The sequence below is a fragment of the Lepus europaeus genome, chromosome 10 (assembly GCF_033115175.1).
Source record: "Lepus europaeus isolate LE1 chromosome 10, mLepTim1.pri, whole genome shotgun sequence".
NCBI classification, from domain to species: domain Eukaryota; kingdom Metazoa; phylum Chordata; class Mammalia; order Lagomorpha; family Leporidae; genus Lepus; species Lepus europaeus.
Window position 1 is genome coordinate 116,098,506 of NC_084836.1, and position 21,944 is coordinate 116,120,449.

The following is a 21,944-nucleotide window of genomic DNA, read 5'->3' on the forward strand; positions in this document are numbered from 1 at the left end:
CCCCCTGAGATCGCCTCCGGGCAGGTCTGCATAAGCCAGCCCGGGTGCTTGGATGTTTTCTGGCCCGGGTTTCCCTAATTCTGGTGGTGATGAGCTGCCTGATAAAATTATGCTAAGTTATGTGCATAAAGAGTAGCAGCTTCGACTCCCATTCCTGGCCCGGGCTTTGAAGAATTCCTGTGCCATTTCCAGCATAATCAACTCACCTCTTTCCTGGGGCCTGATTAGCTGTCGGAGCCCACTGGAGCCCCCACCGCCAGCCCCACGCGAATCGACAGGGCTCTGGATGTCGTTAGCTACTCCAATTGCCTTTTTAAAAATCTGTTTCACATCAAAGGACAAATGAGAACGCGGATTTGCCCATCTTTAAGACACTAACTACATTCTTTGCCACAGCTGTTATTATTCTTCCTTTCTTCGGCAGGAATCGAAGCCAGCCTGGGTTCCCGCAGTCCACGGCAGCTCGAGGCTCCGTCTTGGAAATCTGACCCCAGTGGGCACATTCGGGAAACGTGGCGGCTTCGAACATGACCCAGTTCATTTTTTTCTACCTACTCTTCCTGCGGCCGCGCCTGCGGGCTCCCACCGCCGGCTCCTCTGCCAGTGCCCGTCCCCCACCCCCCATGGTACAGGGCTGAACGCAGACCCTTCGCTCTCCCTAGCAACAAGCAACTGCCCCCGAGGACGGGCCGTTTCTGCCCGTCACTGGTCGGTCAGCATGGCCAATGCGTGCACGAGCAGACTGGAGGGCCAGGCACGGCAGTGGCTGGGTTCTGGTGCGTGGGTGTTCACCCGAGCCTTTTGGCACACCAGGCAGGGCTGGGTCAGCGACGAAAGGGAGGAGGGAGGGAGAAAAATGGGGTCTCCGACTCAGCTCAGGTGCAGGGGCCCCTCCAATCACACCTGCCTGATGCTGCAGGTGCTATGGGGCTCCCGGGCCTGCAGTCCTGTCCATCTCCTGAGCTCCCTCGCTCACCTGCAGCCATGCACCCCTGCAACACGCCCAGCCCCCCCCCACCCCAGGGCCTTTACACGTCCCCCCGCCTGAATGCCACTGCCTCGGACCTCTCCACGGCTCCCTCCTCTCATGCCTCAGGACCCTTCTCTCACTCCCATCACTTGCTCCGCCCCCTCCTTCCCTGGCTGTCCCCCTGCCTCTGGTTAGCAGGCCTCACCTCCTGTGGCCATCAGGGTCTGTGTGTGGGCTCTCTCTCCCGCTCACACATATACAAGAGGACAGCCACTAGGAGGGCAGGAGCTCTGCCTGTCTGCTCTCTGCCATCCCTCTGGCCCCAAGCAGGTGCACGGGGGTGGGCGTCTGGCACAGGGGCTAACATGTTGCTTGGGAGCCTCCCCCTCCACATGCGAGTGTGTGGGTTCTCATTCGAGTCTCAGCCCTGCTTCCAATGCCAGCTTCCTGCTCACGGACACCTTGGGAGGCAGCGGGCACCGACGCCAGGGCTTGGGTTCCTGCCAACCTCCATGGGAGACCCAGATCAAGTTCAGGCTCCTGGCTCTGGCCTGGCGGGGCTCTGGCTGTTGTGGGCATTTGGAGAGTGAACCATTGGATGGAAGATCTGTCTCTTTCTGTGTCTGCTTTGCAAAAAAAAAAAAAAAAAAAAAAAAAAAAATTTAAATAACACGAATTTAAAATATTTTTAAAGAAGTGCTTAGTAACTATTTGGTGAACTGAATGAAAACGTTAGCACATTGTACCTGCCCTCACCCCACCTCTTTTTCTTCTGGGCTCCAGTCTTTGTCACAAAATAAATGAATAAAAAATATTCCTGGGTTTATCTGGACCCAATAAAACACAAAACGTATGCCTTGTAAGTCTCACGAAAATGGAGAGCGGAGGCTTAGGACACGGCGTCCTGAGCGTGCGCAGACAGACCTGCAGGCTGAGACCCCAGACACAGCCCTGGGACGCCGCCAACCTCGCACGTGATCGAGTTACCCCGAGGTTAGGGGGAGCCCAGGGCCGGATCAGAAGTCGCCGTGGAAAGCAGAGAGCGGCCCTCAGAAAATACGCTGTGGAGGGTGTTCATGCCCACGGCGGGGGCGGGGAGGAGCCCCAGGGCAGGGCGGGCAGCCGCCCCCCCCCCCCAAGACTCTGGGTGAAAACCGATCTGGGAATGCGTGATCCTCCAAAAATCCGCCGGCCCCGAAGTGCTTCGGTTACCCCTCCGACCACAGCCACATGGAGAATGAAATTAAACCCCACGGAAAGATCTGACTTTCTGAACATTATGCAATGTTTGGGTGAAAAAAAAAAAAAAAAACCTGGGTGTGTGGGGGGGAGGATATCAGGAAAAAAACTCATCTTTTTCCCAGAGCTGAGCAGAGCTATTTCGAGCTTTTAATGATACATTTCACCATCCCTGCATGGGGAGCTCTGCGAGGCGCGAAGGCGGGGCTGCGCGGTTATGTAACCATTTCAAGTAGGAAATTAGCAAGTCCTGAATGAATTCTGTTACTGTGCTGCCTGCTGGAAACTTCGCAGTTCTATTTTGAGGTGAGCAAGTCCATCATTTATAGAACGCCTCACAAACACCGCAGCCTTCCGCGTCACCCCGCGGCGCTCCATGACAAAAACAGGTAAAGGGCTCGGGGCCTAGGAACATCGCGTCTCGACAAACCTTATTAGCCGCCCCGGGGAGCTGCCAATCTTTCAAAAATGCAAATATCCAAGATCAAATAAATATTCATCGCCCACGCCCTCCCCCCTTCTCTTTCTTAAACCAAGTCCAGCAAATAGTCTGGGCAACAGCATGAAAAGAAATGTCTGTTTTTAACGGAGCCCTTGGCCATGAAATAAATTCTTGAAGCTATGAAAGCAACGTCTTGAAACTCGGGGCACTTGGGCAGGCCGGCCGGGTGCTTGTTGAAAACAGGAAACCGGGTCGTCTTGCAGTCTTCCAGGTCCCCCTAGTGGCCTGGCTGGGGACGGGGACAGCGTCATGGCACCCGCAGTGCCAGCCCTTGAGTTCCCCGCAAGCCTCTGCCCCGATGCACCGCACCCTTTGTCCAGGGACGCCACGGCCTGGGGAAACCAGCAAATTGCGATGGCCTTTCTCACCGAGGACCAGGGCTGACCATCTCCGTGACAGCCATGGAGCAGAAATGAGAAGGGCACGCTGCAAAGGGCCACAGAGTCGACCTGCTGGACACACACCTGCTTCCCCAACCCTCTGCAAATGAAGACAGCTGGTCAACCCACAGGGTCCCATCCAACGAGGATCTCCCAGCTCCAGCTCTCTGGACATTTGCAGTCAAATCTGTCTTTGGTGTGGGGGCTGTGCGTATGGCTGGGGTTCAGCCCCAGCCTTGGCCTCCACCCACTAGATATCAGGTGTACCCCAGCCCCCAATTGTAATACCCAAAAGTGTCTCCAGATATTGCCACGTGTCCCCAAATGGGACAAAACTTCAGCTAGATTGAATTCATAAAACATGAAGTCTCCCGCTTCCTGCACTGCAGCTTAAAAACTTTTTTTTTTTTTGCCTAAAACACGAGTGACTGCATCCCTAAATCTCCTATTCTTTGATTTAAAAGAAAAAGGAGTTGGCATCATGGTGCAACAGGTTAAACCTTGGCCTGCAAAGCCAGCATCCCGTATGAGCTCTGATTCGAGTCCCACCTGCTCTAAATCTGATCCAGCTCCCGGCTACTGCACCTGGGAAGGCAGTAGCTGATGCCCCACATGCTTGGGCCCCTGCACCCACCCGGGAGACCCAGAGGAAGCTCCTGGCTCCTGGTTTTGGCCCGATCCAGCCCCAGTCGTTGCACATTTGGGGAGGGAACCAGCAGACAGAAGATCTCCGTGTGCCCTCCCTTCCTATACCTCTGCCTTTCAAGTAAAACAAATAAATCATAAAGAGCGAGAGATTGCAAAGTCGCCAAGAAGTATGTGCGTAAATACAGCACAAAGCTTTCTGATTCTCCCCTCCCATCTCTACGAACCCCTTTCTGAAATCCTGACCACTCTACAGAACAGGAAGTGACTTGCACTGATCTGTGTCTTCCTGTCTACAGAAATCTAAAATCACCTTCTGAACGGGAAGAAACGTTCTTCACGTTTCCTGTACTGCATGATAGGCACAACACGAGAGGGTGCGACCCCCGAGTCCTCGCCTGGACCCCGAATTCCTCTTTCCGTGCAGATTCAAACGAGCCCCAGAGGCAGAAGGAACACAAGCTTTATTGGGCACAGCAACAGGCCACGCTGGCCAACAATGAACGTGGGGACCTCGGAAACACCAGAGACCATGCGCGCGTCATCACGGGCTGAGAACTCGGGTCAGCTGGAGTTGCTGGTCCATGAGCGCTTCCCTCTGATCAGAAGCCACGTCCTGGGGGCAGGGTTGCAAGGAGGATTACAGACAGACAGACAGACCTGCTAAGGAGCACATCGCAGCTCCCGATGAGCTCAAGGCGACATTGCAATCAGCCACAAGCTCTTCGCAGATACCACCCCCGCCCCCCGCCCCGCCCCACTCCCCCAGACACAATATTCACCCACACTGCCCAGCCACCTTCACAGACCACACCTCCAACCCTGGCACAGGTGCACAGGTGCCTGGCTTCGGAGCGAGCAAGCGAGGCGTGGGCACTCCAGGCAAGGAGGACCAGTGCACGCTCAGTTCCACTCCACAACAGAACGCGGGCTCCCCCCCCCCCAGGAAGGGATGGATGTAATGAATGGAAATATTCAGAGTATATGTAAACAACAAAAAGCTGTACATCAAAAGAAAGGGGCAGAAATCAAACCTGTTGTATTTACAAAGCTTCTTGTGTATTTTTAAAACAAAAACAGACCTGGGAGTACAGGAATTTTAATGCAATGAAAACCAAGCATTTCTTAAAAAAGAAAAAATAAAACTCCAGATCCTTCAAAAAGTTTGGGGAAAATGAAATTGAAATATGAATTTATTCTGGTGCAAAAAAGGGTAGAAATCTATGCAAGTTCTTTCAGCATATGCATTTTTCATTATCTTTTTCAAATCTTCACATGCATGCATTTCAACCCTGTTTGATGCACCTTCTCATTTAATTCCAGGTCCCATGGACGTACTGAAGCACACACACACTTCAAACACACAAAAGGGTTCCAGAGTAAAACAGCCGATAGATGTTTGCTTGAAACAGGATGGGGCAGAGGCTGCCTGCGGCTCATTCGCCATCCCCCGGGGATTTCAAATGCTGCCTGCAGAGCCAAGAGCACGTGCCCGTGTGCACCCCAGCAAAAACAAGACAAGCATCAAGACAAAGGTCTGCAGAAAAAACCAACAGGCACTAACGTGTCATTTCCAATGAGCACACAACGGAAAATACATCGGGGCACCGTAAGTTAAGCCACTGCTTCTGACGCTAGCATCCCACTTTGCAGTGTCCGTTGGAGTCCCAGTTGCTCTGCTTCCGATCCAGCTCCCTGCTCATGCGCCTGGGAAAGCAGCCGAGGATGGGCTGAGTTCTAGACAGCCCTAGAGGGCTCTGGTACCCAGGAGGAGACCTGGAAGAAGCTCCTGGCTCCTGGTTTCAGCCTGGCCCAGCCCTGGCTGCTGTGGCCATTTGGGGAGTGAACCAGCAGATGGAAGACCTCTCTGTCTGTCTGTCTGTCTGTCTCTCTCTCTCTCTCTCTGACACTCTGCCTTTCAAATAAATAAATGAATAAATCTTTAAAAAAAAAAAATAGTATCGTCAGTACATCCGAAATGTTCAGCAGTGAACGAAGTAAAGAAATGTTGGAGAAGAGCTGACGGCATGGAAGACGACGGCTCGCTCACCTGGGCCTGGGACGTGGCTACTTCAGTTCATGGCAACACGACATTCAAATTTACTCTGGCGCAAAAACAAGTTTGGAAATCCATGCATGGACTTTTCACAATGTGCTTTTTTCCCATGAACTTTCTAACGATCTGCTGGAAACACCTGTAAGTTCCCGCCGAGCATCCCCCATGACCCTCCTGCGTGGGCCATCCTGCGTCGGTGCCAGCGCCAGGCTCAGGGCTGGCTAATTCAGAGCAGAATGGCTCTTTCACACGCTGACCTCCAAGGACACAGAAACATTGAGCACGGCTCTCTCTGCTGCCTTTGAAACGACCCACTTAGGAGCGCTCAGGGAAGGAGGCAGAATCGCTCACCCCCTCTGCAACTCTGGACAAAGACCCCACTCCTAAGCCACCAGCCGCTCGGGCCGAATCAGGGAGAACGCTCCGTGATGGCAGAATCTTACAACACCAGGGCCTTCAAAAGGTTCATGGAAAAACAGACTTAGAAGTTTATTTTGGTGCAAAGAAATTTCAAAATGGGCATTTTCCACGAACTTTTCAAAGACCACTTGTGGATATGTTATCCTTAGCCGATGTCTCAGCACCTGCCACCTGCTGTTACTTTGGGAGGATTTTAAAAGGGCAACGCAAAACACCGGGAGCATACCGGGAGCATTCCAAAAGCAAGGGGCTCTCCGGGAGTGAGTCTCAGCATCCGGACCTGAAGGTGACGCATTCATACGGAATTAACCACACGTCCCAGACATTGGCCGCTCTCAGCCCTTAAGACCCAGCGACTGAACCCTCCACGGCGTGCACACGTGGCTTCGGCAAGAAAACCCAAGCATGCCTCGCCCTGCCACGTCCAGGGCTTGCAAACTCCCTCCCTCCGACAGCAGCAGCTGCAGCTACAGGAAACACACACGCATGCATGCAGTCCACCCCGGTGGGCAGAGTCCCGGCCACCGGCTGCCTTTCGGCGAGTCCCCCTGAAAGCCGCAGGCAGTGGAAGAGATCCGGGGCCCGCGGCTGCAGCCTGGGCCCCCGCCCCGGGCTCCTTGCTTCCAGAGTGGCCACCGTGAGTGGCAGCAGGGCAAGACGCCTCCGCCTCTGTCCGTCCACCCGCAATAATCCCCCCTAACAGGAAACAGACTTCTGTGCAGGAGCAGCCCCGGCCCCCTGACCTTTCCGCCTCGCGCCCAGCGGATCTGAGTCACATCTGCCGCGTTGTCTAGAGAATTAGCCGAGTCTCTTATCACGCTGTCGACACGTCTCGGGGCCGCTCAGCGCCCGCTTCCTGCCGAAGACGTCGGGGCTGTCCTCGGAGAGCCACTGGCTCCGTCCTTGTCCCAGCAAAGCACCATCGCGCCTCAGAGGTCCTCTTACGAAGTGGCAGGGAAGTGCTGCTGGCTCCGAGGAGGCCGGCTCGAGGAGGCCGGCTCGGCTCCCGCCCCTCTGCTCCACGCGTCGCACGCTCCCGGAACGCACGCGGCTGTGGGGCGGGAGGCTGCCCCGACGCTCGGCATCTCCACGTGGACACAGCTGTGCGCGTCGCTTCGCACCAGGTGGCACTGTTTTTGTTTCTCCCCCAAACCTACGCCAAGAGCTTTCTATTTTTCAGACACCACTTTTTAAGAGAAAAACTTAAATGAATACCTATACATTAGGCTGTTTAAAAAAAAAAAATCAGAACACAAGCTTTCTACAACCTCCAACTAGACAGAAACTTTTATCACATGATGACAAGATTCAAGTCGTAACGAAGCCCGCACAGGGACCATCTCAGTCTCAGCTGAGCCCTGTGGTGGCCCATCCACATTCGCTCGCCTAGGAACCAGGGAACCGGGGATGCGGTGGGGGCCCTCTTAGGAACCTCCCTCCGTCTGGGCGGTGCCAGGCCCCGGTTGGGGTGGAGCCTCGGCACACCAAGAACCGCACGTGTCAGCAATTACTGCAAAATCCACGATGGTGGTTAACAGAGATGGAACTCGAACTCAGGCCATCAGGAAAGCGCAGAGCCCGGGGCCCCTCGGCCGGCACACAGCCTAGGACGTGAGCTTCGAGTAGCTGGGCGGGGAGAAGCGCCTTCGCAGGTACTTGAGCACGTAGAGCGGCAGACAGCTGACCAGCGTGATGACCGACACCTTCCACAGGAATGACAGCGTGGCGATGAAGTATACGTCTGCAACCGAACAGGCCCCGCGTCAGCAGGCTGCCAGGGTCCGCAGGTGCAGCCACCGCGGCGGGCCCGGGTCCCTAAGCTCAGGCGGCACGGCACACATGGCGGGTGACCGTGGGGGCGGGGCGGGGGTACCGGTGTCTGGATTGGGATTGGGAATCTGACCGTCAGAATCTCTCTTTTTCTACACTCTGGCCAGGAGGCAAATGCAAAGGCCAGCCTCCCAGCGACTCTCCCTCTGTCTCAGGAAACCAGGAGCCAGGTCTGAGGCCGGGGCAAGGGGGCTGAGGGGGCCTTGACCTGAGCCAGGGCACTCGGTTTTCTGCCGCAGAGGGCGAGCCGCGGAGTTCCCAGGTGTTCTCAAGACTGGGGGGTGGGGGGGAGAGAGACTTGTGGTTTGCAAGCCAGCAGGGGCCGGGGCTTGAGCAGGGATGTGGAAATGCACCTGTTGTTTAGTAAGCACCTGCTAAGCATCAGGCCCAAGGCTCAGGCCCGTGCACTTTCCCACCAGCCCTGCCCCAGGCAACATGCCCGCTCCGGCCCAGCCCTGAAGCACATAGTAGGTGCTTGCTGAGCCTCGCTGGGGAGCCTGGGGACGAGCGGGAACGTCGCACGGGGCCACCTCCCACTGGAGCACTGCCTTCCCTCTACCGAGGCTTCACGAGAGCTTGGGAGCTGGAGCGAGAGCTGCGGGCGGAGACACCGGCATGGCGAGGCGCCTTCTCAGCACCCCGGAGACGCTGCCACGTGAGCACCTTCTCAGCACCCCAGAGACGCCGCCACGTGAGCACCTTCTCAGCGCCCCGGAGGTTCCTAGACCTTCATTCCCCCCATCCACCTCCTCCGTGACATCTTAGAGTTCCTTTCTTTTTTATTTATTTGAAAAGCAAAGTGACATAGAGAGAAGGAGAGACAGAAGGAAGTCTTCCATCCACTGGGTCACCCCCAAATGCCCACAGCACCTGGGGCTGGACCAGGGCACAGCCAGGGACCTGGAAGTCCATCCGGGTCTCCCACATGGGTGGTGCGGACTCAACTCTGAGCCGCCATCACTTGCCGCCTCCCAGGCTGCACACGAGCAGGAGGCCGGGATGGAAGCAGAGGAGCTGGGACCTGAACCAGGCGCTCTGGGGGACGCTGGCACCTCACGAGGAGGCCATAACGCTGCCCGCCCCGTGACACTGCATACAGAGTAGGATACTCACACCCCAACCGAGACCGATTCTGGCTCCCTTGGTGGCAGGAGCCACTCACCCCCACGGCAAAGAAGCAGGGTCCAGCCACAAAGGCTACGCCACAGCCCTGCCCGAGAACCCACGGCTCCCCAGGGGGAGCTGGTGGCTGGGGAACGGCTCCCCCCAGTGGGGGGAGGGGTCCACCTGTAGCCTGAGCACAGCTGAGCCCCTGACAGCCTTGGAGCCAGCCCCCCCCCCCCCCCCCGCCTCAGCTGATGTGGCAGGAGAGGAAGGAGAGGGGTGCTAAAGCTAACAGGGCTCTCTGCTGCCTCCCCGTCTGGAAGCGTCTGTGCCCAGAGAAGCCCGAGTTTGCCCTGGGCTGGGACCCAGAGTCCTGCAAGATGCTCACATGCTGGGCGCTCAGGCAGCCAGGCACCAACGGGAACTGGGGCTCACAGCAGTAGCAGGGGGTCAGCACCCAGGGGTGGGGGGTCGGCAGAGAGCGATGTGGCCACGCCCAAGTGAGGGGTCCCCCAGAGGAGAACACCCAGGCTGAGGAGGCCCAGCTGTGGGCCTTTTCCTCCGGCCAGGGTGGGGGTGGGGCCCGGAGCAGCAGACTTTATCCCGAGAGATACAGGGTGCAGAGGAGCTGGGTCAGTAGCAGCCACAGAGGCAGCCCGACGGGCAGGGTGCTTCGCCACGGCCTGCGCGTCAACCCGCTGTCTAGACTGCACGCTGATGACCACCTCCTGAACAGAGCGGTCAGCAGTGTGATGGGCAGCCGACCAGGCTACGGCCAGCTCCACTGAGTTTCTGGCTCCTGGCTCTGGCCTGGCCCAGCTCTGGCCACTGCAGCTGTTTAGGGAGTGACCCAGCAGATGGAAGATCCATCTCTCTCTCTTTCTCTGCCCGTCACTGCCTTTCAAATAAAATAAATACATCCTGGAATGTTTTGAGTTAGGAACTCTTCCTAGCCCCCACCAGCCTGAGGCGGGGGATGGGACCCCGATCCCACACGTGCTCTGCTGCAGAGGCTGGGGGCGTCACATGCGTTTACAACTTTGGACATCCTGGGTCACGGCGGGTCTAGGGGACAAAGGCCCACCTCAGACCAAGGGGCATCTGCTGGGAGCGCACCTGCCACCCTCAGCCCTCTGCACTGCCCGAGGACCGCAGTAAGGAGGTGGGGGTGGGGCAGGCACTGCGGCACAGGGAGCTAAGTGCCACCTGCAATGCTGGCATCCCGTATCTGAGCACGAGTTCGAGTCCTCGCTGCTCCACTTCTGGTCCAGCTCCCCGCTAATGCGCTTGGGAAAGCAGCAGAGGATGGCCCAGGTGCTTAAACCCCTGCACCCACATAGAAGACCCAGATGGAGCTCCTGGCCCCTGGCTTCGGCCTGGCCCAGCCTTGGCTGTTGTGACCATGTGGGAAGAGAACCAGCGGATGGAAGATCTGTGTGTCTGTTGTTCTGCTTTTCAGAGAAATAAATAAAACTCTTAACAAAGGAAGAAAACAGGGGCAGTTCAGTGCCCAAGACTGCTGGGCAAGGAGCCCGGGCGCGAGCGCTGGGGAAGCTGCCGTCCCTCCCGGGGGGCGGGGCTCCCGCACAGGGGTCTTACCGATGAACTCATGGAGGAACACCAGGGAGGCGATGTAGCAGGCCAGGCTGAGCAGCTCGGCCACCGTCATGAGCCAGTGCCAGGTCTGGATGGTGAGCGCCACCATGAGCAGCTCGGTGAGGATGAGCGACGTGAAGGAGATGGCTACGATGTGCACAAACTCCGACTCGAACAGCAGCAGTGCCCCGTACATGATGGTGCTCCCTGCGAACGCCAGGGAGGCGTGACCCGCTGGCCGCGGCCGCCGCAGCCCGCACGGACACGCGAGAGCCATCGCTCATCACAGGCGAGCTGCACTTGATGGCGGGGTGAGGCCCGGGTCTGACCTCACGGGAGAGTTGACGACAGGCAAGGAGGAGGGGAGAAAACATTAAGGAGGCAGGGGCGGGGCTGACTGGCAGGTGTGGATGGGAGAAATCAACACGTAACCGTCACTGAAAACATGACAGATGGCCAGTCACCAGCGAGGCCTTGGAAGCAGGTAAATCCCTGGAGGCCAGAGTGGAAGCGGCTGCTGGGGGCAGGGAGGGCTCCGGGTGCGGAGTTCTGGGTGCGTAGGGTGAGAAGCGCGAGTGCAGGTGACCATACCGCTGCCGGACGCTTCACAGCAGCTGCCACGGTGGACACAGCTGTGCCGGGAGTGGAGGGGGCGTGGGCGGAGCCCACCATGCCCCTGCGTCACAGGTCCGAGCAGAGAATGGCTCATGGGGGCCAGGGACACAGCAGCCCGAGGAGGCACTTAGGGGAGCACCCGGGGCCCTGTTAGGGTGACAGCCACCTTTCACAAGAGGGACGGGGGGGTCTGTGGCGACCACTATTGTCGACTGCTGTCCACTTGCAAGCGGGGCTGCATTTTTTAACCAGCTGCCTGCAACACACTTCGATAGACTTCTTAAAAACACCAACAAAAAAATCTTGGTGACAATTTAACTTCCGCCAATAAATTCAATGCTCCCTCAACTTTTTAGACACAAAGCCCAACAGTGAATAACATCAGGAATGAGCCCAAGTCCAGGCTTAGTTGTAAATTACATATGTGCACCTGTCTGGAGATGCAGAGATGTGCCAACGCGCACATTATGAAACAGGCACAGAAACAAATACTGCAGAGTGAGGAAAAATACACACGGCCGCTCGGGCAGTGTCTCCTTCTCCACCAGGTCACCTGACACACCGCCTCCGGTGGTGCCTACCGCGCGACCTCACTCGGGGACAGCCCGGAGACGCCCCAGGAGCCACCCCTCTCTTGCTCCACTTCCACAGGTTTCAGTTAGGACAGGATGAGGAGCCCTGACCCCAAACGCTCGGGACCGGAAGTGTTCTCCACCTGTGACTTTTCCAGACTTGGGAGATGACGAGATGCCTTGGGGACAGGACCCAATGCCAAACCCAAAATCCACTCAGGTTTCCCAGCCCTCCTCCCCGCCACGCACGCACACACGCTGATGGCGACTTCAGACCGCGGCCTAGCTTGCCCGTATCTTGGCGGCAGCCTGGCCCATGAGGCCAGGTGCGCAGTGTCCCGCTGTGCCATCCCTGCAGGGCTCAGGTTCGGATTTCCGGCGTCAGAGTTCAGATTTGTGGAACAGGGATGCCCAGCGTGTGCCAGCTACCCTCACTAAGTGGACAGCGCCCGCATGCAGCTGCCTGTCCCTGCGTGAGTGCCTGCTTCTGCGGGACACCAGGACACGCTGCCACCCTCCTGATGCTGGGGCCCACTCCAGGTTCCTCGGCTCACGGGCTCTGGGGGAAAGGGACGCCCACGACGGCAGGTGGCTTTGCCCGTCCTTACCTTGGTAGATGCTGATCAGAACCCAGATTAAGAAAGTCTTGTAGGACAGCGGCCGCCCCTAAACGAGACACAGAGGAGCAGAGCAGGTGACCGTGCGCCGCTCATGGCGTCCACCGCTGCCTTCCTGTCCCCGGCCCACTGAGCGCGCGAGGCAGCTGCCTGCCCTGACCCCCGCGGTGGTGCGCACGCGTGACTACGCCACGGAAACTAGGGGTACTGCTCTTGAAGGGAACTGCCATTCCATGGGAGTAAATCTGCCCTCGAATAAAATAAGCAGTGACGGAGAACACGTGTAGAGCAGATGTAAGTGGCAGCCGCAAGGCGGGACTCTCCGGGCTCTAAGAGCCGTCCCTTGGCTTCCCGGTCACATGACAGCAGTTTGACGCTCTGCGTGTGCATGTATTGTGGTTTTAACTCAGGACACGGGGCCTGGCGCTGTTGTACAGCAGGTTAACCAAACACTTGTGACGCCGGCATCCGTGTGAGCACTGGTTCGCATCCCGGCTGTTCCACTTCCCATCCAGCTTCCTGCTAGTGGCCTGGGAAAAGCCATGGAAGGTGGCCCGAGTCCTTGGTCCCCTGCCACCCACACGGGATGTCTGGATAAGGCTCTGGCTTTGGCCATCTGAGAAGTGAACCAGTGGACGTGAGGTCTCTCTAGTCTCTGTAACTCTGCCTTTCAGAAAAATAAATCTTTCCAAAAATAAAAAAATGACAAACTCCTACACCTTTCCCCATAATAAGAAAGTCACCAGTTCTGCATGAGACAAGGAGGGGGAGGGGAGGGCAGGGCAGGGCAGGGGAGGGGAGGGGAGGGGAGCAGCAGTAGCAGCTGTCAAACCTTGAGGAGGTCCTTGTAGAGCTCAGGGTAGAGCATGGCGACGTCGGACTTGACGTCCTTGTCCAGGACCAAGGAGAATACGGGAAACATGGTGTAAATGGTGGAGTACCTGCGACAGGGACATCGCCAGCGGTCAGCCCAGCCCTGGGGTCAGGGCCATCCACCCCGCCGGCCTCAGGAGCCCAGTTCCTGCTCATTCCTCCACTGACTGTTGGCAGGGCGCTTGGCACGTGCCAGGGCTGGCTTCTTGCCCTGGAGGCTCGGGCAAAAACCAGGCAGAAACGGCCTCGAGAGTGCCCGTGCGGCCGTGAGCTGCTCCCCAGCAAGGGGGCAAGCTCTCACACATGGACAACGCCGAGGAGGACACACTCGGCTGCATTTCAGAGAGGGTGGCCGAGGAGCAGGCCATGGGCAGCAGGCGGCAGCCCAGGCAGAAGGCACAGCCAGGGCCAAGGCCCTGGGGGCGGGGGTGGCCATCACACCCAACAGAAAGGAGGCTTGGCTGGCCGGGGCTGAGGGCAGCGGCCAAGAGGAGGACCCAGAGGGAAGATGGGGCCGGATCACGGCAGGCGCAGCCGGATCACAGCAGGTCACAGGAGGCACTGCCTGGGGACCCTGACTACCTTCTGGCATGTTCCCTCCCTCTGCAAGGACCCAGCTGAGGACTCTGTGTTTGCACTGAGAAGCAGCAGCACTCACTGGGAAGCCTCACCCTGGGACAGCTGGGCTGCAGTGCGTCTGTGCACATGGCCCGCGAGAGCAGGCTCTGTCTGTGCACACGGCCCGCGAGAGCAGGCTCTGTCTGTCTGTGCACACGGCCCACGAGAGCAGGCTCTGTCTGTGCACACGGCCCACGACAGCAGGTTCTGTCTGTGCACATGGCCCGCGAGAGCAGGCTCTGTCTGTGCACACGGCCTGCGACAGCGAGCTCTGGCCTGCCGTGAGCACCGACAGCAGGGCGTTCTGCGGTCCTCAGCAGTGGCCGAGAGGGCATCTTCAGACCCCTTCCCTTTTCCGAGGACCCAGGTGGCATCGTGAACCCTGTCTTGCTCTCGCAGCGGCAACACCTCCGGCCTCGCGTGGAGAGCTCTGGACCATACGGCGCGACTCCATCCCCCACCTGCGTCCCCAGGGGCCCCCGAGTTCCCTGCGTGGGGTCTGCTCTCACGGCGGCACTCGCGAGCAGTCCCATGAAACGCTCCCGCCTCACCCGGCTTGCTTACCCGATGATGAGGAATCCTTGGTAGAGGGGGACAGAGGCGAAGTAGAACACGGAGGAGAAGACGGCCTGTGCGGGAGGGGAGGGCGTCAGCAGGAGCCCGGCCGGAGCCCCGGCGTGCCTGCGAGGGAGACAGCGGCCGGCACTCCCCTGCCCCACACCCACGCTGCCGGCACGCCGTGACCAGTGCTCCCTGGGCGCCAGCGCCTGTCGTTCTCACCGCACCCCTGGGAAGGATCGATGCCATCATCACCCCCATTACACAGATGAGGAAACTGAGGCCCTTGCAAGGCAGGCGTCCCGCCCAAGAGCGCTCGGCTCACGGGTGACACTTGGGGAATCCAGCTCCGGCGTCCACGTGACAGCCCCAGGCTCTGCACGTGACCTCAGCAGAGCTCCAGAAGAGTCCACGAGACCGAGACCTGACATCGCCAGGTGTCACGCGAGGGGAACCTGAGCCGGCACTCGGCCCGCGGACCCCCCGCGCCCACACTCCTAATGTGCGCCGGTGAGCGGGCGGCACCTGATAGAAACAGACGTGGCACGGCGGCCTCCGGTCTCCACGCCAGGTTCTCGGCGGGGACAGCAGCGGCGCCGTATCTGGGGATACGTCTGCAGGAGCACGTGATGCACAGGCCACCCTTGCAGGTGGACAGGGGCAGTGAGAACACAGACCAGCCCTCCCTGAAGATCCACCTCCGGATTCGGAAACAACAGGACCGGCAGCGGAGGGCAGCCCGGGGATCCAATGAGGCTCCCTGCCCTCTGCCAGCTCCTTCTTGGGCGCCCACGGGGGAGCTCGGACGTCTCCACGCTCGTTTCTACTCTGTGTAAAACCAAAGCGATGGAGCCGGCACTGTGGCGGAGTGGACTAAGCCTCTGCCTGTGGCATCAGCATCCCATGTGGGCGCCGGTTCAAGTCCTGGCTGCTCCACTTCCGATCCCGCTCACTGCTATGGCCTGGGAAAGCAGCAGAAGATGGCCGGGGTCCTTGGACCCCTGCACCCTCTTGGGAGACTCAGAAGAAGCTCCTGGCTCCTGACTTTGAATTGGCCCAGTTCTGTCATTGTGGCCACTTGGGGAGTGAACCAGCGGACGGAAGACCTCTCTGTCTGTAACTCCGCCTTTCAAATAAAATCAACAAAACAAAGCGAGGCCGGGCACAAGCATCACCGAAAGCCTGTTCCTGTGGCCGGAGCCACCACCCCGTCCCCTGCAGTGGACACGGCGGGCAGGTGCCACCTGGCACACGGCCGGCCACGAGCAGCCCGGGGCCTGACTGGCAGCAATGGTGGCACCAGGAAAGCCACCTCTGCAGCACAGGACTCCCCACCCAGGCTGCACCACAGCACAGGAGGCAATCTACAAACGTCAAAACCTTGGAGGCGGGGCCGGCTCCATGCCACAGTAGGTTAATCCTCCGCCAGCAGCGCTGGCATCCCATATGGTCGCCAGTTCGAAACCCGGCTGCTCCTCTTCCAATTCAGCTCTCTGCTGTGGCCTGGGACAGCAGTAGAAGATGGCCCAAGTCCTTGGGCCCCTGCACCCACATGGGAGACCTGGAAGAAGCTCCTGGCTCCTGGCTTCGGATCGGCTCAGCTCCGGCCGTTGCGGCCATTTGGGGGACTGAACCAACAGACGGAAGACCTCTCTCTCAGTGTCTGTAACTCATCTCTCTCAAATAAATAAATAAAATCTTAAAAAAAAAAAAAAAAAAAAAAAAAGCCCTGGAGAACTGTTTTTGTTTCCAAATAAAACACATCAGGAGCTCCTTCCTGACGCTGACGGTAAATCCTGCATCCCGACAGCAGCACCCAGGACGGGGAGCGCTGTGCACAGCGGGTTAAGCCGCCACTTGGGGTGCGTGCACCCCGGTTCGAGTCGCCGCTCCTCTGCTCCCACTCCAGCTCCCGGGAGGCAGCAGATGACGCCGTGAGTCCTTGGGCCCCTCCCACCCACGGGGGACCTGGCTGGAGCTCCGTGAGTCCTTGGGGCCCTCCCACCCACGGGGGACCTGGCTGGAGCTCCGGGCTCCAGGCTTCAGCCTGGCCCAGCCCTGCCTGCTGCAGGCATTTGGCCTTTGAGGAGCCAGCAGGTGGAAGGTGTCTGTCACTCTTTCAAGGATATGTAAATAAACAAATATTTAAAAATTAACTCTCCCTACGAAGAAGGGCACTGGGGGAAAACTGGAACAGTGTGCCTGAGTCTACGGGGCCTGAGGCAGCTCCATCGGGGGCTTGCTCCCCACGGCCATTTCAGCACAGCGGAGATGGGACGCAGACGGGGACGTGGGTGGATGGGGAGGGATGCAGGCGGCCGCGGCACCGAGAGCAAGGCCTCGCTCCAGTGCTCTCCCCAGCCCTGCAGAGGTCAGCTTGCCGGCCGGGACCAGCTGATCCTCTCACAGTCACTGAAACCACAGCAGGCCCCAGTTCAATCGACGAATTAGCATAAATTAAACGTACAGATGTGGGCTAAGGAACCGCGCCAGCTGTTTGGCTTCGGATGATTTTGATGGAAATCGCTCTACGGTCCCTCCACTCACAAATACAATAGATTCTGAAACATAAAACCACCCCGAGGGCTCCGAGGAGGCCTGGCCGGGGAGGGGGGGGACGGGACCCTTCGTGGGGTTGTCCAGCTGGCCTGCCTTTCACCTGCAACTCTCACAGTAGCGGGGGTGGGGAGGGGGCGCCTGAAGCACTGATGCTCAGAGAACACTGTTTTTCCACGTGGTCGTGGCTGAGGGCGACGTGGATCTTCTCCCCATACTGCAGGTGGAAAGACTGAGGCCTGGGGTGGGGAGGTACCCTGCTCCGAATCCTCAGGGGTCCAATGAGAAGGAAACGCAGGTTCCAGGACCCATCTCGCCCAAGCCCTCACCGCTTCACTGGGGGTGCTGGCATCTCGGGACCCAGGCAGGAAAGTCCAGCAACAGCTTTTCAGCACCCGGGGTGTTTCCCTTCCCTGCCTCTGGCCTCCTGCCTAACACTCAATTGCTACAGCCTGAAGAGAGATTCTGAGTGAGCTGGCGAGAGGGGAGGTGGGAGAACATGGCGCTCGCTCTAAAACCCCTGGTGGAAGAGCAGGATGCCCACAGACATTCATCTCCAGCGTACTAACAGTCCACCACAGAGCTCAGCGCCCAGCCGGGCCTGCAGGGGGCCGTGAGCCGACCGTGGGAGGGCTTTGGAGGAGAGGACGCTGGTTATGACGGCGAGCACGGGGCCCGCCTGCCCAGCAGACCAGACCCCCGGGGGACCCGGCACAAGCTCTCACCTGGACCAGCCTCAGCATCCCCATCTGTAAGATGGGCTCAGGCTACCGCGAGGATCGCAGGGACACAGCCCAATGCCCTGGGTATAGGAGGTACTCCAGACGGTTACCCCTATGGGCCCTCTCCCGTGTGTGTGAGAACCGGGCTGGCGTAGGCACTGGGCATCTAACTCTGCCTCGCTCGCTCAGACAAGCCAGTTCTAACTACTCACTCTCAGTCACAACTCTCATCACCACCCCCCACACACACACACTCCACACCAGGCACCCTAACGCTCACATCAACTCCATACACCCCTCCCTGCCGACAAGAAGGGGGCTGGGGCACCAAGAGGGACAGCGACTTCCCCAAGGGCTCTCAGCTGAAGGTGGCCAGGTTGGGTATTTAAACCAGCTGGGGTAGGGTAACAACTCAGAGCATATTCTGATTCCAGGCCTTGTCCATGATAACCTGAAAGCTGCGCACCTGGGCAGACTGGCCCATTGCCCGTCCACCTGCATGGTATAACCAGGTGCACCTGTGCAGAGGGGCCGCTGCCCACCCACCTGCCTGTGAGCGCAGTTCTGTGCGCCTGTGCAGAGGGGCGCTGCCCACCCACCTGCATGGTGCTGATACAAAGGCTCCTGTGGATCACGAACTGGCTGAGGGCAGCTGAGCGCTTGTAGCTGTTCCGGCCGTGCACCATGAGTAACCGGCCAAGGTGCTTGAACTGAGTGATGGAGAAGTCTGCAGCCAGCGAAGCCTGCTTTCCTTCCTATAATTCAACAAAATTGGGCGCCGTCAGAAGAACAAGCATCAGGGCGAATTCGCTTTCCCTTAATTGAAAAAGTAAGACTCCGGGAGGAGATCTTTGAAGATCTTCAATAGAGAATCTTTGGTTTCAGGTTGTGTGCAGTTGGTGGTCCAAGTCAAAATCTGATTAAAAAAGAGGAATTTATTTAAATAAAAAACATTCTACATCACGGATAGTTATAACTGGGAGGTAAATGAGTGTGGTATTAAGCCCCAGGGGTTCAGCCATCCCATAATGCGTATCAGAATTAAAGAATCGTTCAAAATCAAAGAGTTGATTTATAACATTCAGGTCTCCTAACAGTTAAAAAAAAAAATGCCTCTGACAACACTCAGTGGAATGTCCTGAACATTCAACTCTGCACTGGTCCTAGAGGGAGGAAGTTACGGTGCAACTGTGCGACCGATTCCTCCCCTGGAAAGGTACACAGTGGAGGCCCACAGCGGACAGACGGACAGCAGGAAGAACACAAATCCCCCTGGCCAGGTCCCCACTCCGCAGAGTCTGAGTCCAACCCGCCCGCCCAGCAGGCCCGGGACCTTCTACAACTGTCCGGAAGGCTCCAGAAATGCTAAAGTCACGAACAATGCCCCGCCCCGCCCCGCCCGCTGGAGAAACGTGTTTCACATTAAAGAAGATGAAAGAGACACGGAAACACTAATAAACACAGCTTGTGGCCCTGGAGCTCTTTGTAACTCTGAAGACATCCTGGGGACAACCAGGGAAATGTGACTGCGTATTCCACGGAACCACCGCGTCAGTGTCACCGCTGGGGAGGGGACACTGCTCCGCTGCTGATGAAGAACAAGAGCTCCAGGCTGCAGGGGTGTTGTTGTGTTTTTTTTTTAGAGTTATGATTTTGTGGCGCAGTGGGTCAACGCCCTGGCCTGAAGCACTGGCATCCTATATGGGCACCGGTTCAAGACCCGGCTGCTCCACTTCTGATCCAGCTCTCTACTATGGCCTGGGAAAGCAGTAGATGACCCAAGTCCTTGGGTCCCTGCACCTGTGTGGGAGACCTGGAAGAAGCTCCTGGCTCCTGGCTTTGGATTGGTGCAGCTCTGGCCGTTGTGGCCAACTGTGGAGTGAACTAGCAGATGGAAGACCTCCCTGTCTCTGTCTCTGTCTCTCTCTCTCTCTCTCTCTCTACAGCAAAATAAAGTCACAGAGAGGGTAGGAAGTGACGGCTGTGGGCAGGTGCTGGGCACAGCAGGTGAAGACAGCACTGGGGCGCCCCCATCCTGCATCGAGGGCCTGGCCCAAGTCCCGTCTGCTCTGTGTCCTATCCAGCTCCCTGCCAATGCATCCCGGAAGGCAGCAGAGAACGGCTCAAGTGCTTGGGCCCCTGCCACTGGCCCCCAGTTCTGGCCTGGCCCGGCCCCAGGCACTGCAGGCATCTGAGGAGTGAGCCAGTAGATGGAAGACCTCTTTCTCTTTCTCTCTCTCTCTCTCTCTCTCTCTCTCTCTGGAGCAGATGAGATCAGACCTTCCTCAAACCTGAAGGGACGACTGTGTGCCCTGATGTAGAGGAAGTTAAGAGGCCGACACGGGGCAGAGATGGCGCTTCATTTACAGTTCACACGTGGAAATCATGTGTGTGCCCGTGTAGGACATGTGTGTAGAGCACACACACACACAGCCGAGACCCCGGGAGAGCGGCTGCATTCTGAGCTCGACCCGGCTGACTCGCGAGGACACACTGTATTTCCACGCGGCTGACTCGCGAGGACGCACTGTATTTCCACGCGGTTGACTCGCGAGGACGCACTGTATTTCCACGCGGCTGACTCGCGAGGACGCACTGTATTTCCACGCGGCTGACTCGCGAGGACGCACTGTATTTCCACGCGGCTTTAATTTTCCACAGTGAGTGCTTTTCTACCCTGAAAGAATGCAAAATCCTAATAGGACGGAAAAATTTTTAAAGATTTATTTGAAAGGCTGAGCTATAGAGAGAGAGGGAGACACAGACACTGAGAGGTCTTCCATCCGCTGGTCCACGCCCCAGATGGCTGCAATGGCTGGGGTTGGGTCAGGCCAAAGCCAGGAGCCCCATCTGGGTCTTTCACCTCAGTGGCAGGGGCCCCAAGACTTGGGCCGTCCTCTGAGGCTTTCCCAGGCGCCTTAGCGGGGAACTGAATGGAAGGCAAAGCAGCTGGGACTTGAGATGCCTGCGTCACAGGCAGCAACCTGACCCCCAGCGCCACACGCCAGCCCCTGGGGGAGACGCCCCAGCGCCACACGCCAGCCCCTGGGGGAGACGTTCTAACCCTACAGAGAACCTGGTGGAGAATCCTCTTAAACTCAAGTGTCCTGCACGGCTCCGTCCAGGGTCCACGCACACTTCACAGGAACATCTTGCCCGACAGCCACGTCACGCGGCAGCTTCACAACACCGCCATCTGGCCAAGGACCAGACAGCCAGAAGGAGCGAGGACACAGGAAAGCACTGAGGACTAGCCGGCTCCCGGAGACGGGCTACGCTGGTGCTGAGGCGGAGCCTCGTACTGCTACCTCACAAGCAGCTGTAGCACACTTGAGACCAGCCGTCTTTAAAGATCAAAAAAATTAGAGCGCACAGTAAATTAGGGGGCAAGCACGCAGCTGACAAGGAAGGAGAGAGAAAAGTTACTTTAGAAAGCACAGAATTGGGCCGGCACTGTGGCGTAGCGAGTAAAGCCGCCTCCCGTATGGGCACCGGTTCGAGTCCCGGCTGCTTCACTTCTGATCCACTCCCCTGCGGATGCACCTGGGAAAGCAGCGGACCACAGCCCAAGTACTTGGGCCCCTACCCCCCATATGGGAGACCCCAAGGAAGCCCCAGGCTCCTGACCTCAACCTGGCCCAGCTCCAGCTGTTGCAGCCATTTTGGGAGTGAACCAGCAGATGGTAGACCGCTCTCATTCTGACTTTCAAATAAATAAGTAAATAAATCTTTAAAACAATACACACAGGGCTGGCGCTGTGGCTCACTTGGTTAATCCTCCGCCTGTGGCACCAGCATCCCATACGGGCACCGGGTTCTAGTCCCGGTTGCTCCTCTTCCAGTCTAGCTCTCTGCTGGGGCCTGGGAGTGCAGTGGAAGATGGCCCAAGTGCTTGGGCCCTGCACCCGCATGGGAGACCAGGAGGAAGCACCTGGCTCCTGGTTTCGGATTGGCACGGGGCCAGCCATAGCGGCCATTTGGGAAGTGAACCAATGGAAGGAAGGCCTTTCTGTCTCTCACTGTTTATAACTCTGTCAAATTAAAAATAAAATAAAACACACACACACAGAG

General features: G+C 58.0%; 1 protein-coding gene across 2 annotated transcripts in view; it reads right to left on the reverse strand.

The window, feature by feature from the left end:
• Nucleotides 1-4,506: 4,506 nt before the first annotated feature.
• ATP9A (ATPase phospholipid transporting 9A (putative)) overlaps nucleotides 4,507-21,944 on the reverse strand; it is a 132,452-nt gene continuing 115,014 nt past the window's right edge. For both annotated transcript variants that reach the window (XM_062204366.1, XM_062204367.1), the window contains exons 23-28: nucleotides 18,473-18,628; nucleotides 14,602-14,666; nucleotides 13,379-13,487; nucleotides 12,538-12,595; nucleotides 10,746-10,949; nucleotides 4,507-7,953 (exon numbers count right to left, since the gene is read on the reverse strand). In XM_062204366.1, coding sequence (XP_062060350.1) covers nucleotides 7,817-7,953; nucleotides 10,746-10,949; nucleotides 12,538-12,595; nucleotides 13,379-13,487; nucleotides 14,602-14,666; nucleotides 18,473-18,628 — 729 coding nt within the window. In that variant the 3' untranslated portion in view covers nucleotides 4,507-7,816. The remainder of the gene's footprint in view (nucleotides 7,954-10,745; nucleotides 10,950-12,537; nucleotides 12,596-13,378; nucleotides 13,488-14,601; nucleotides 14,667-18,472; nucleotides 18,629-21,944) is intronic.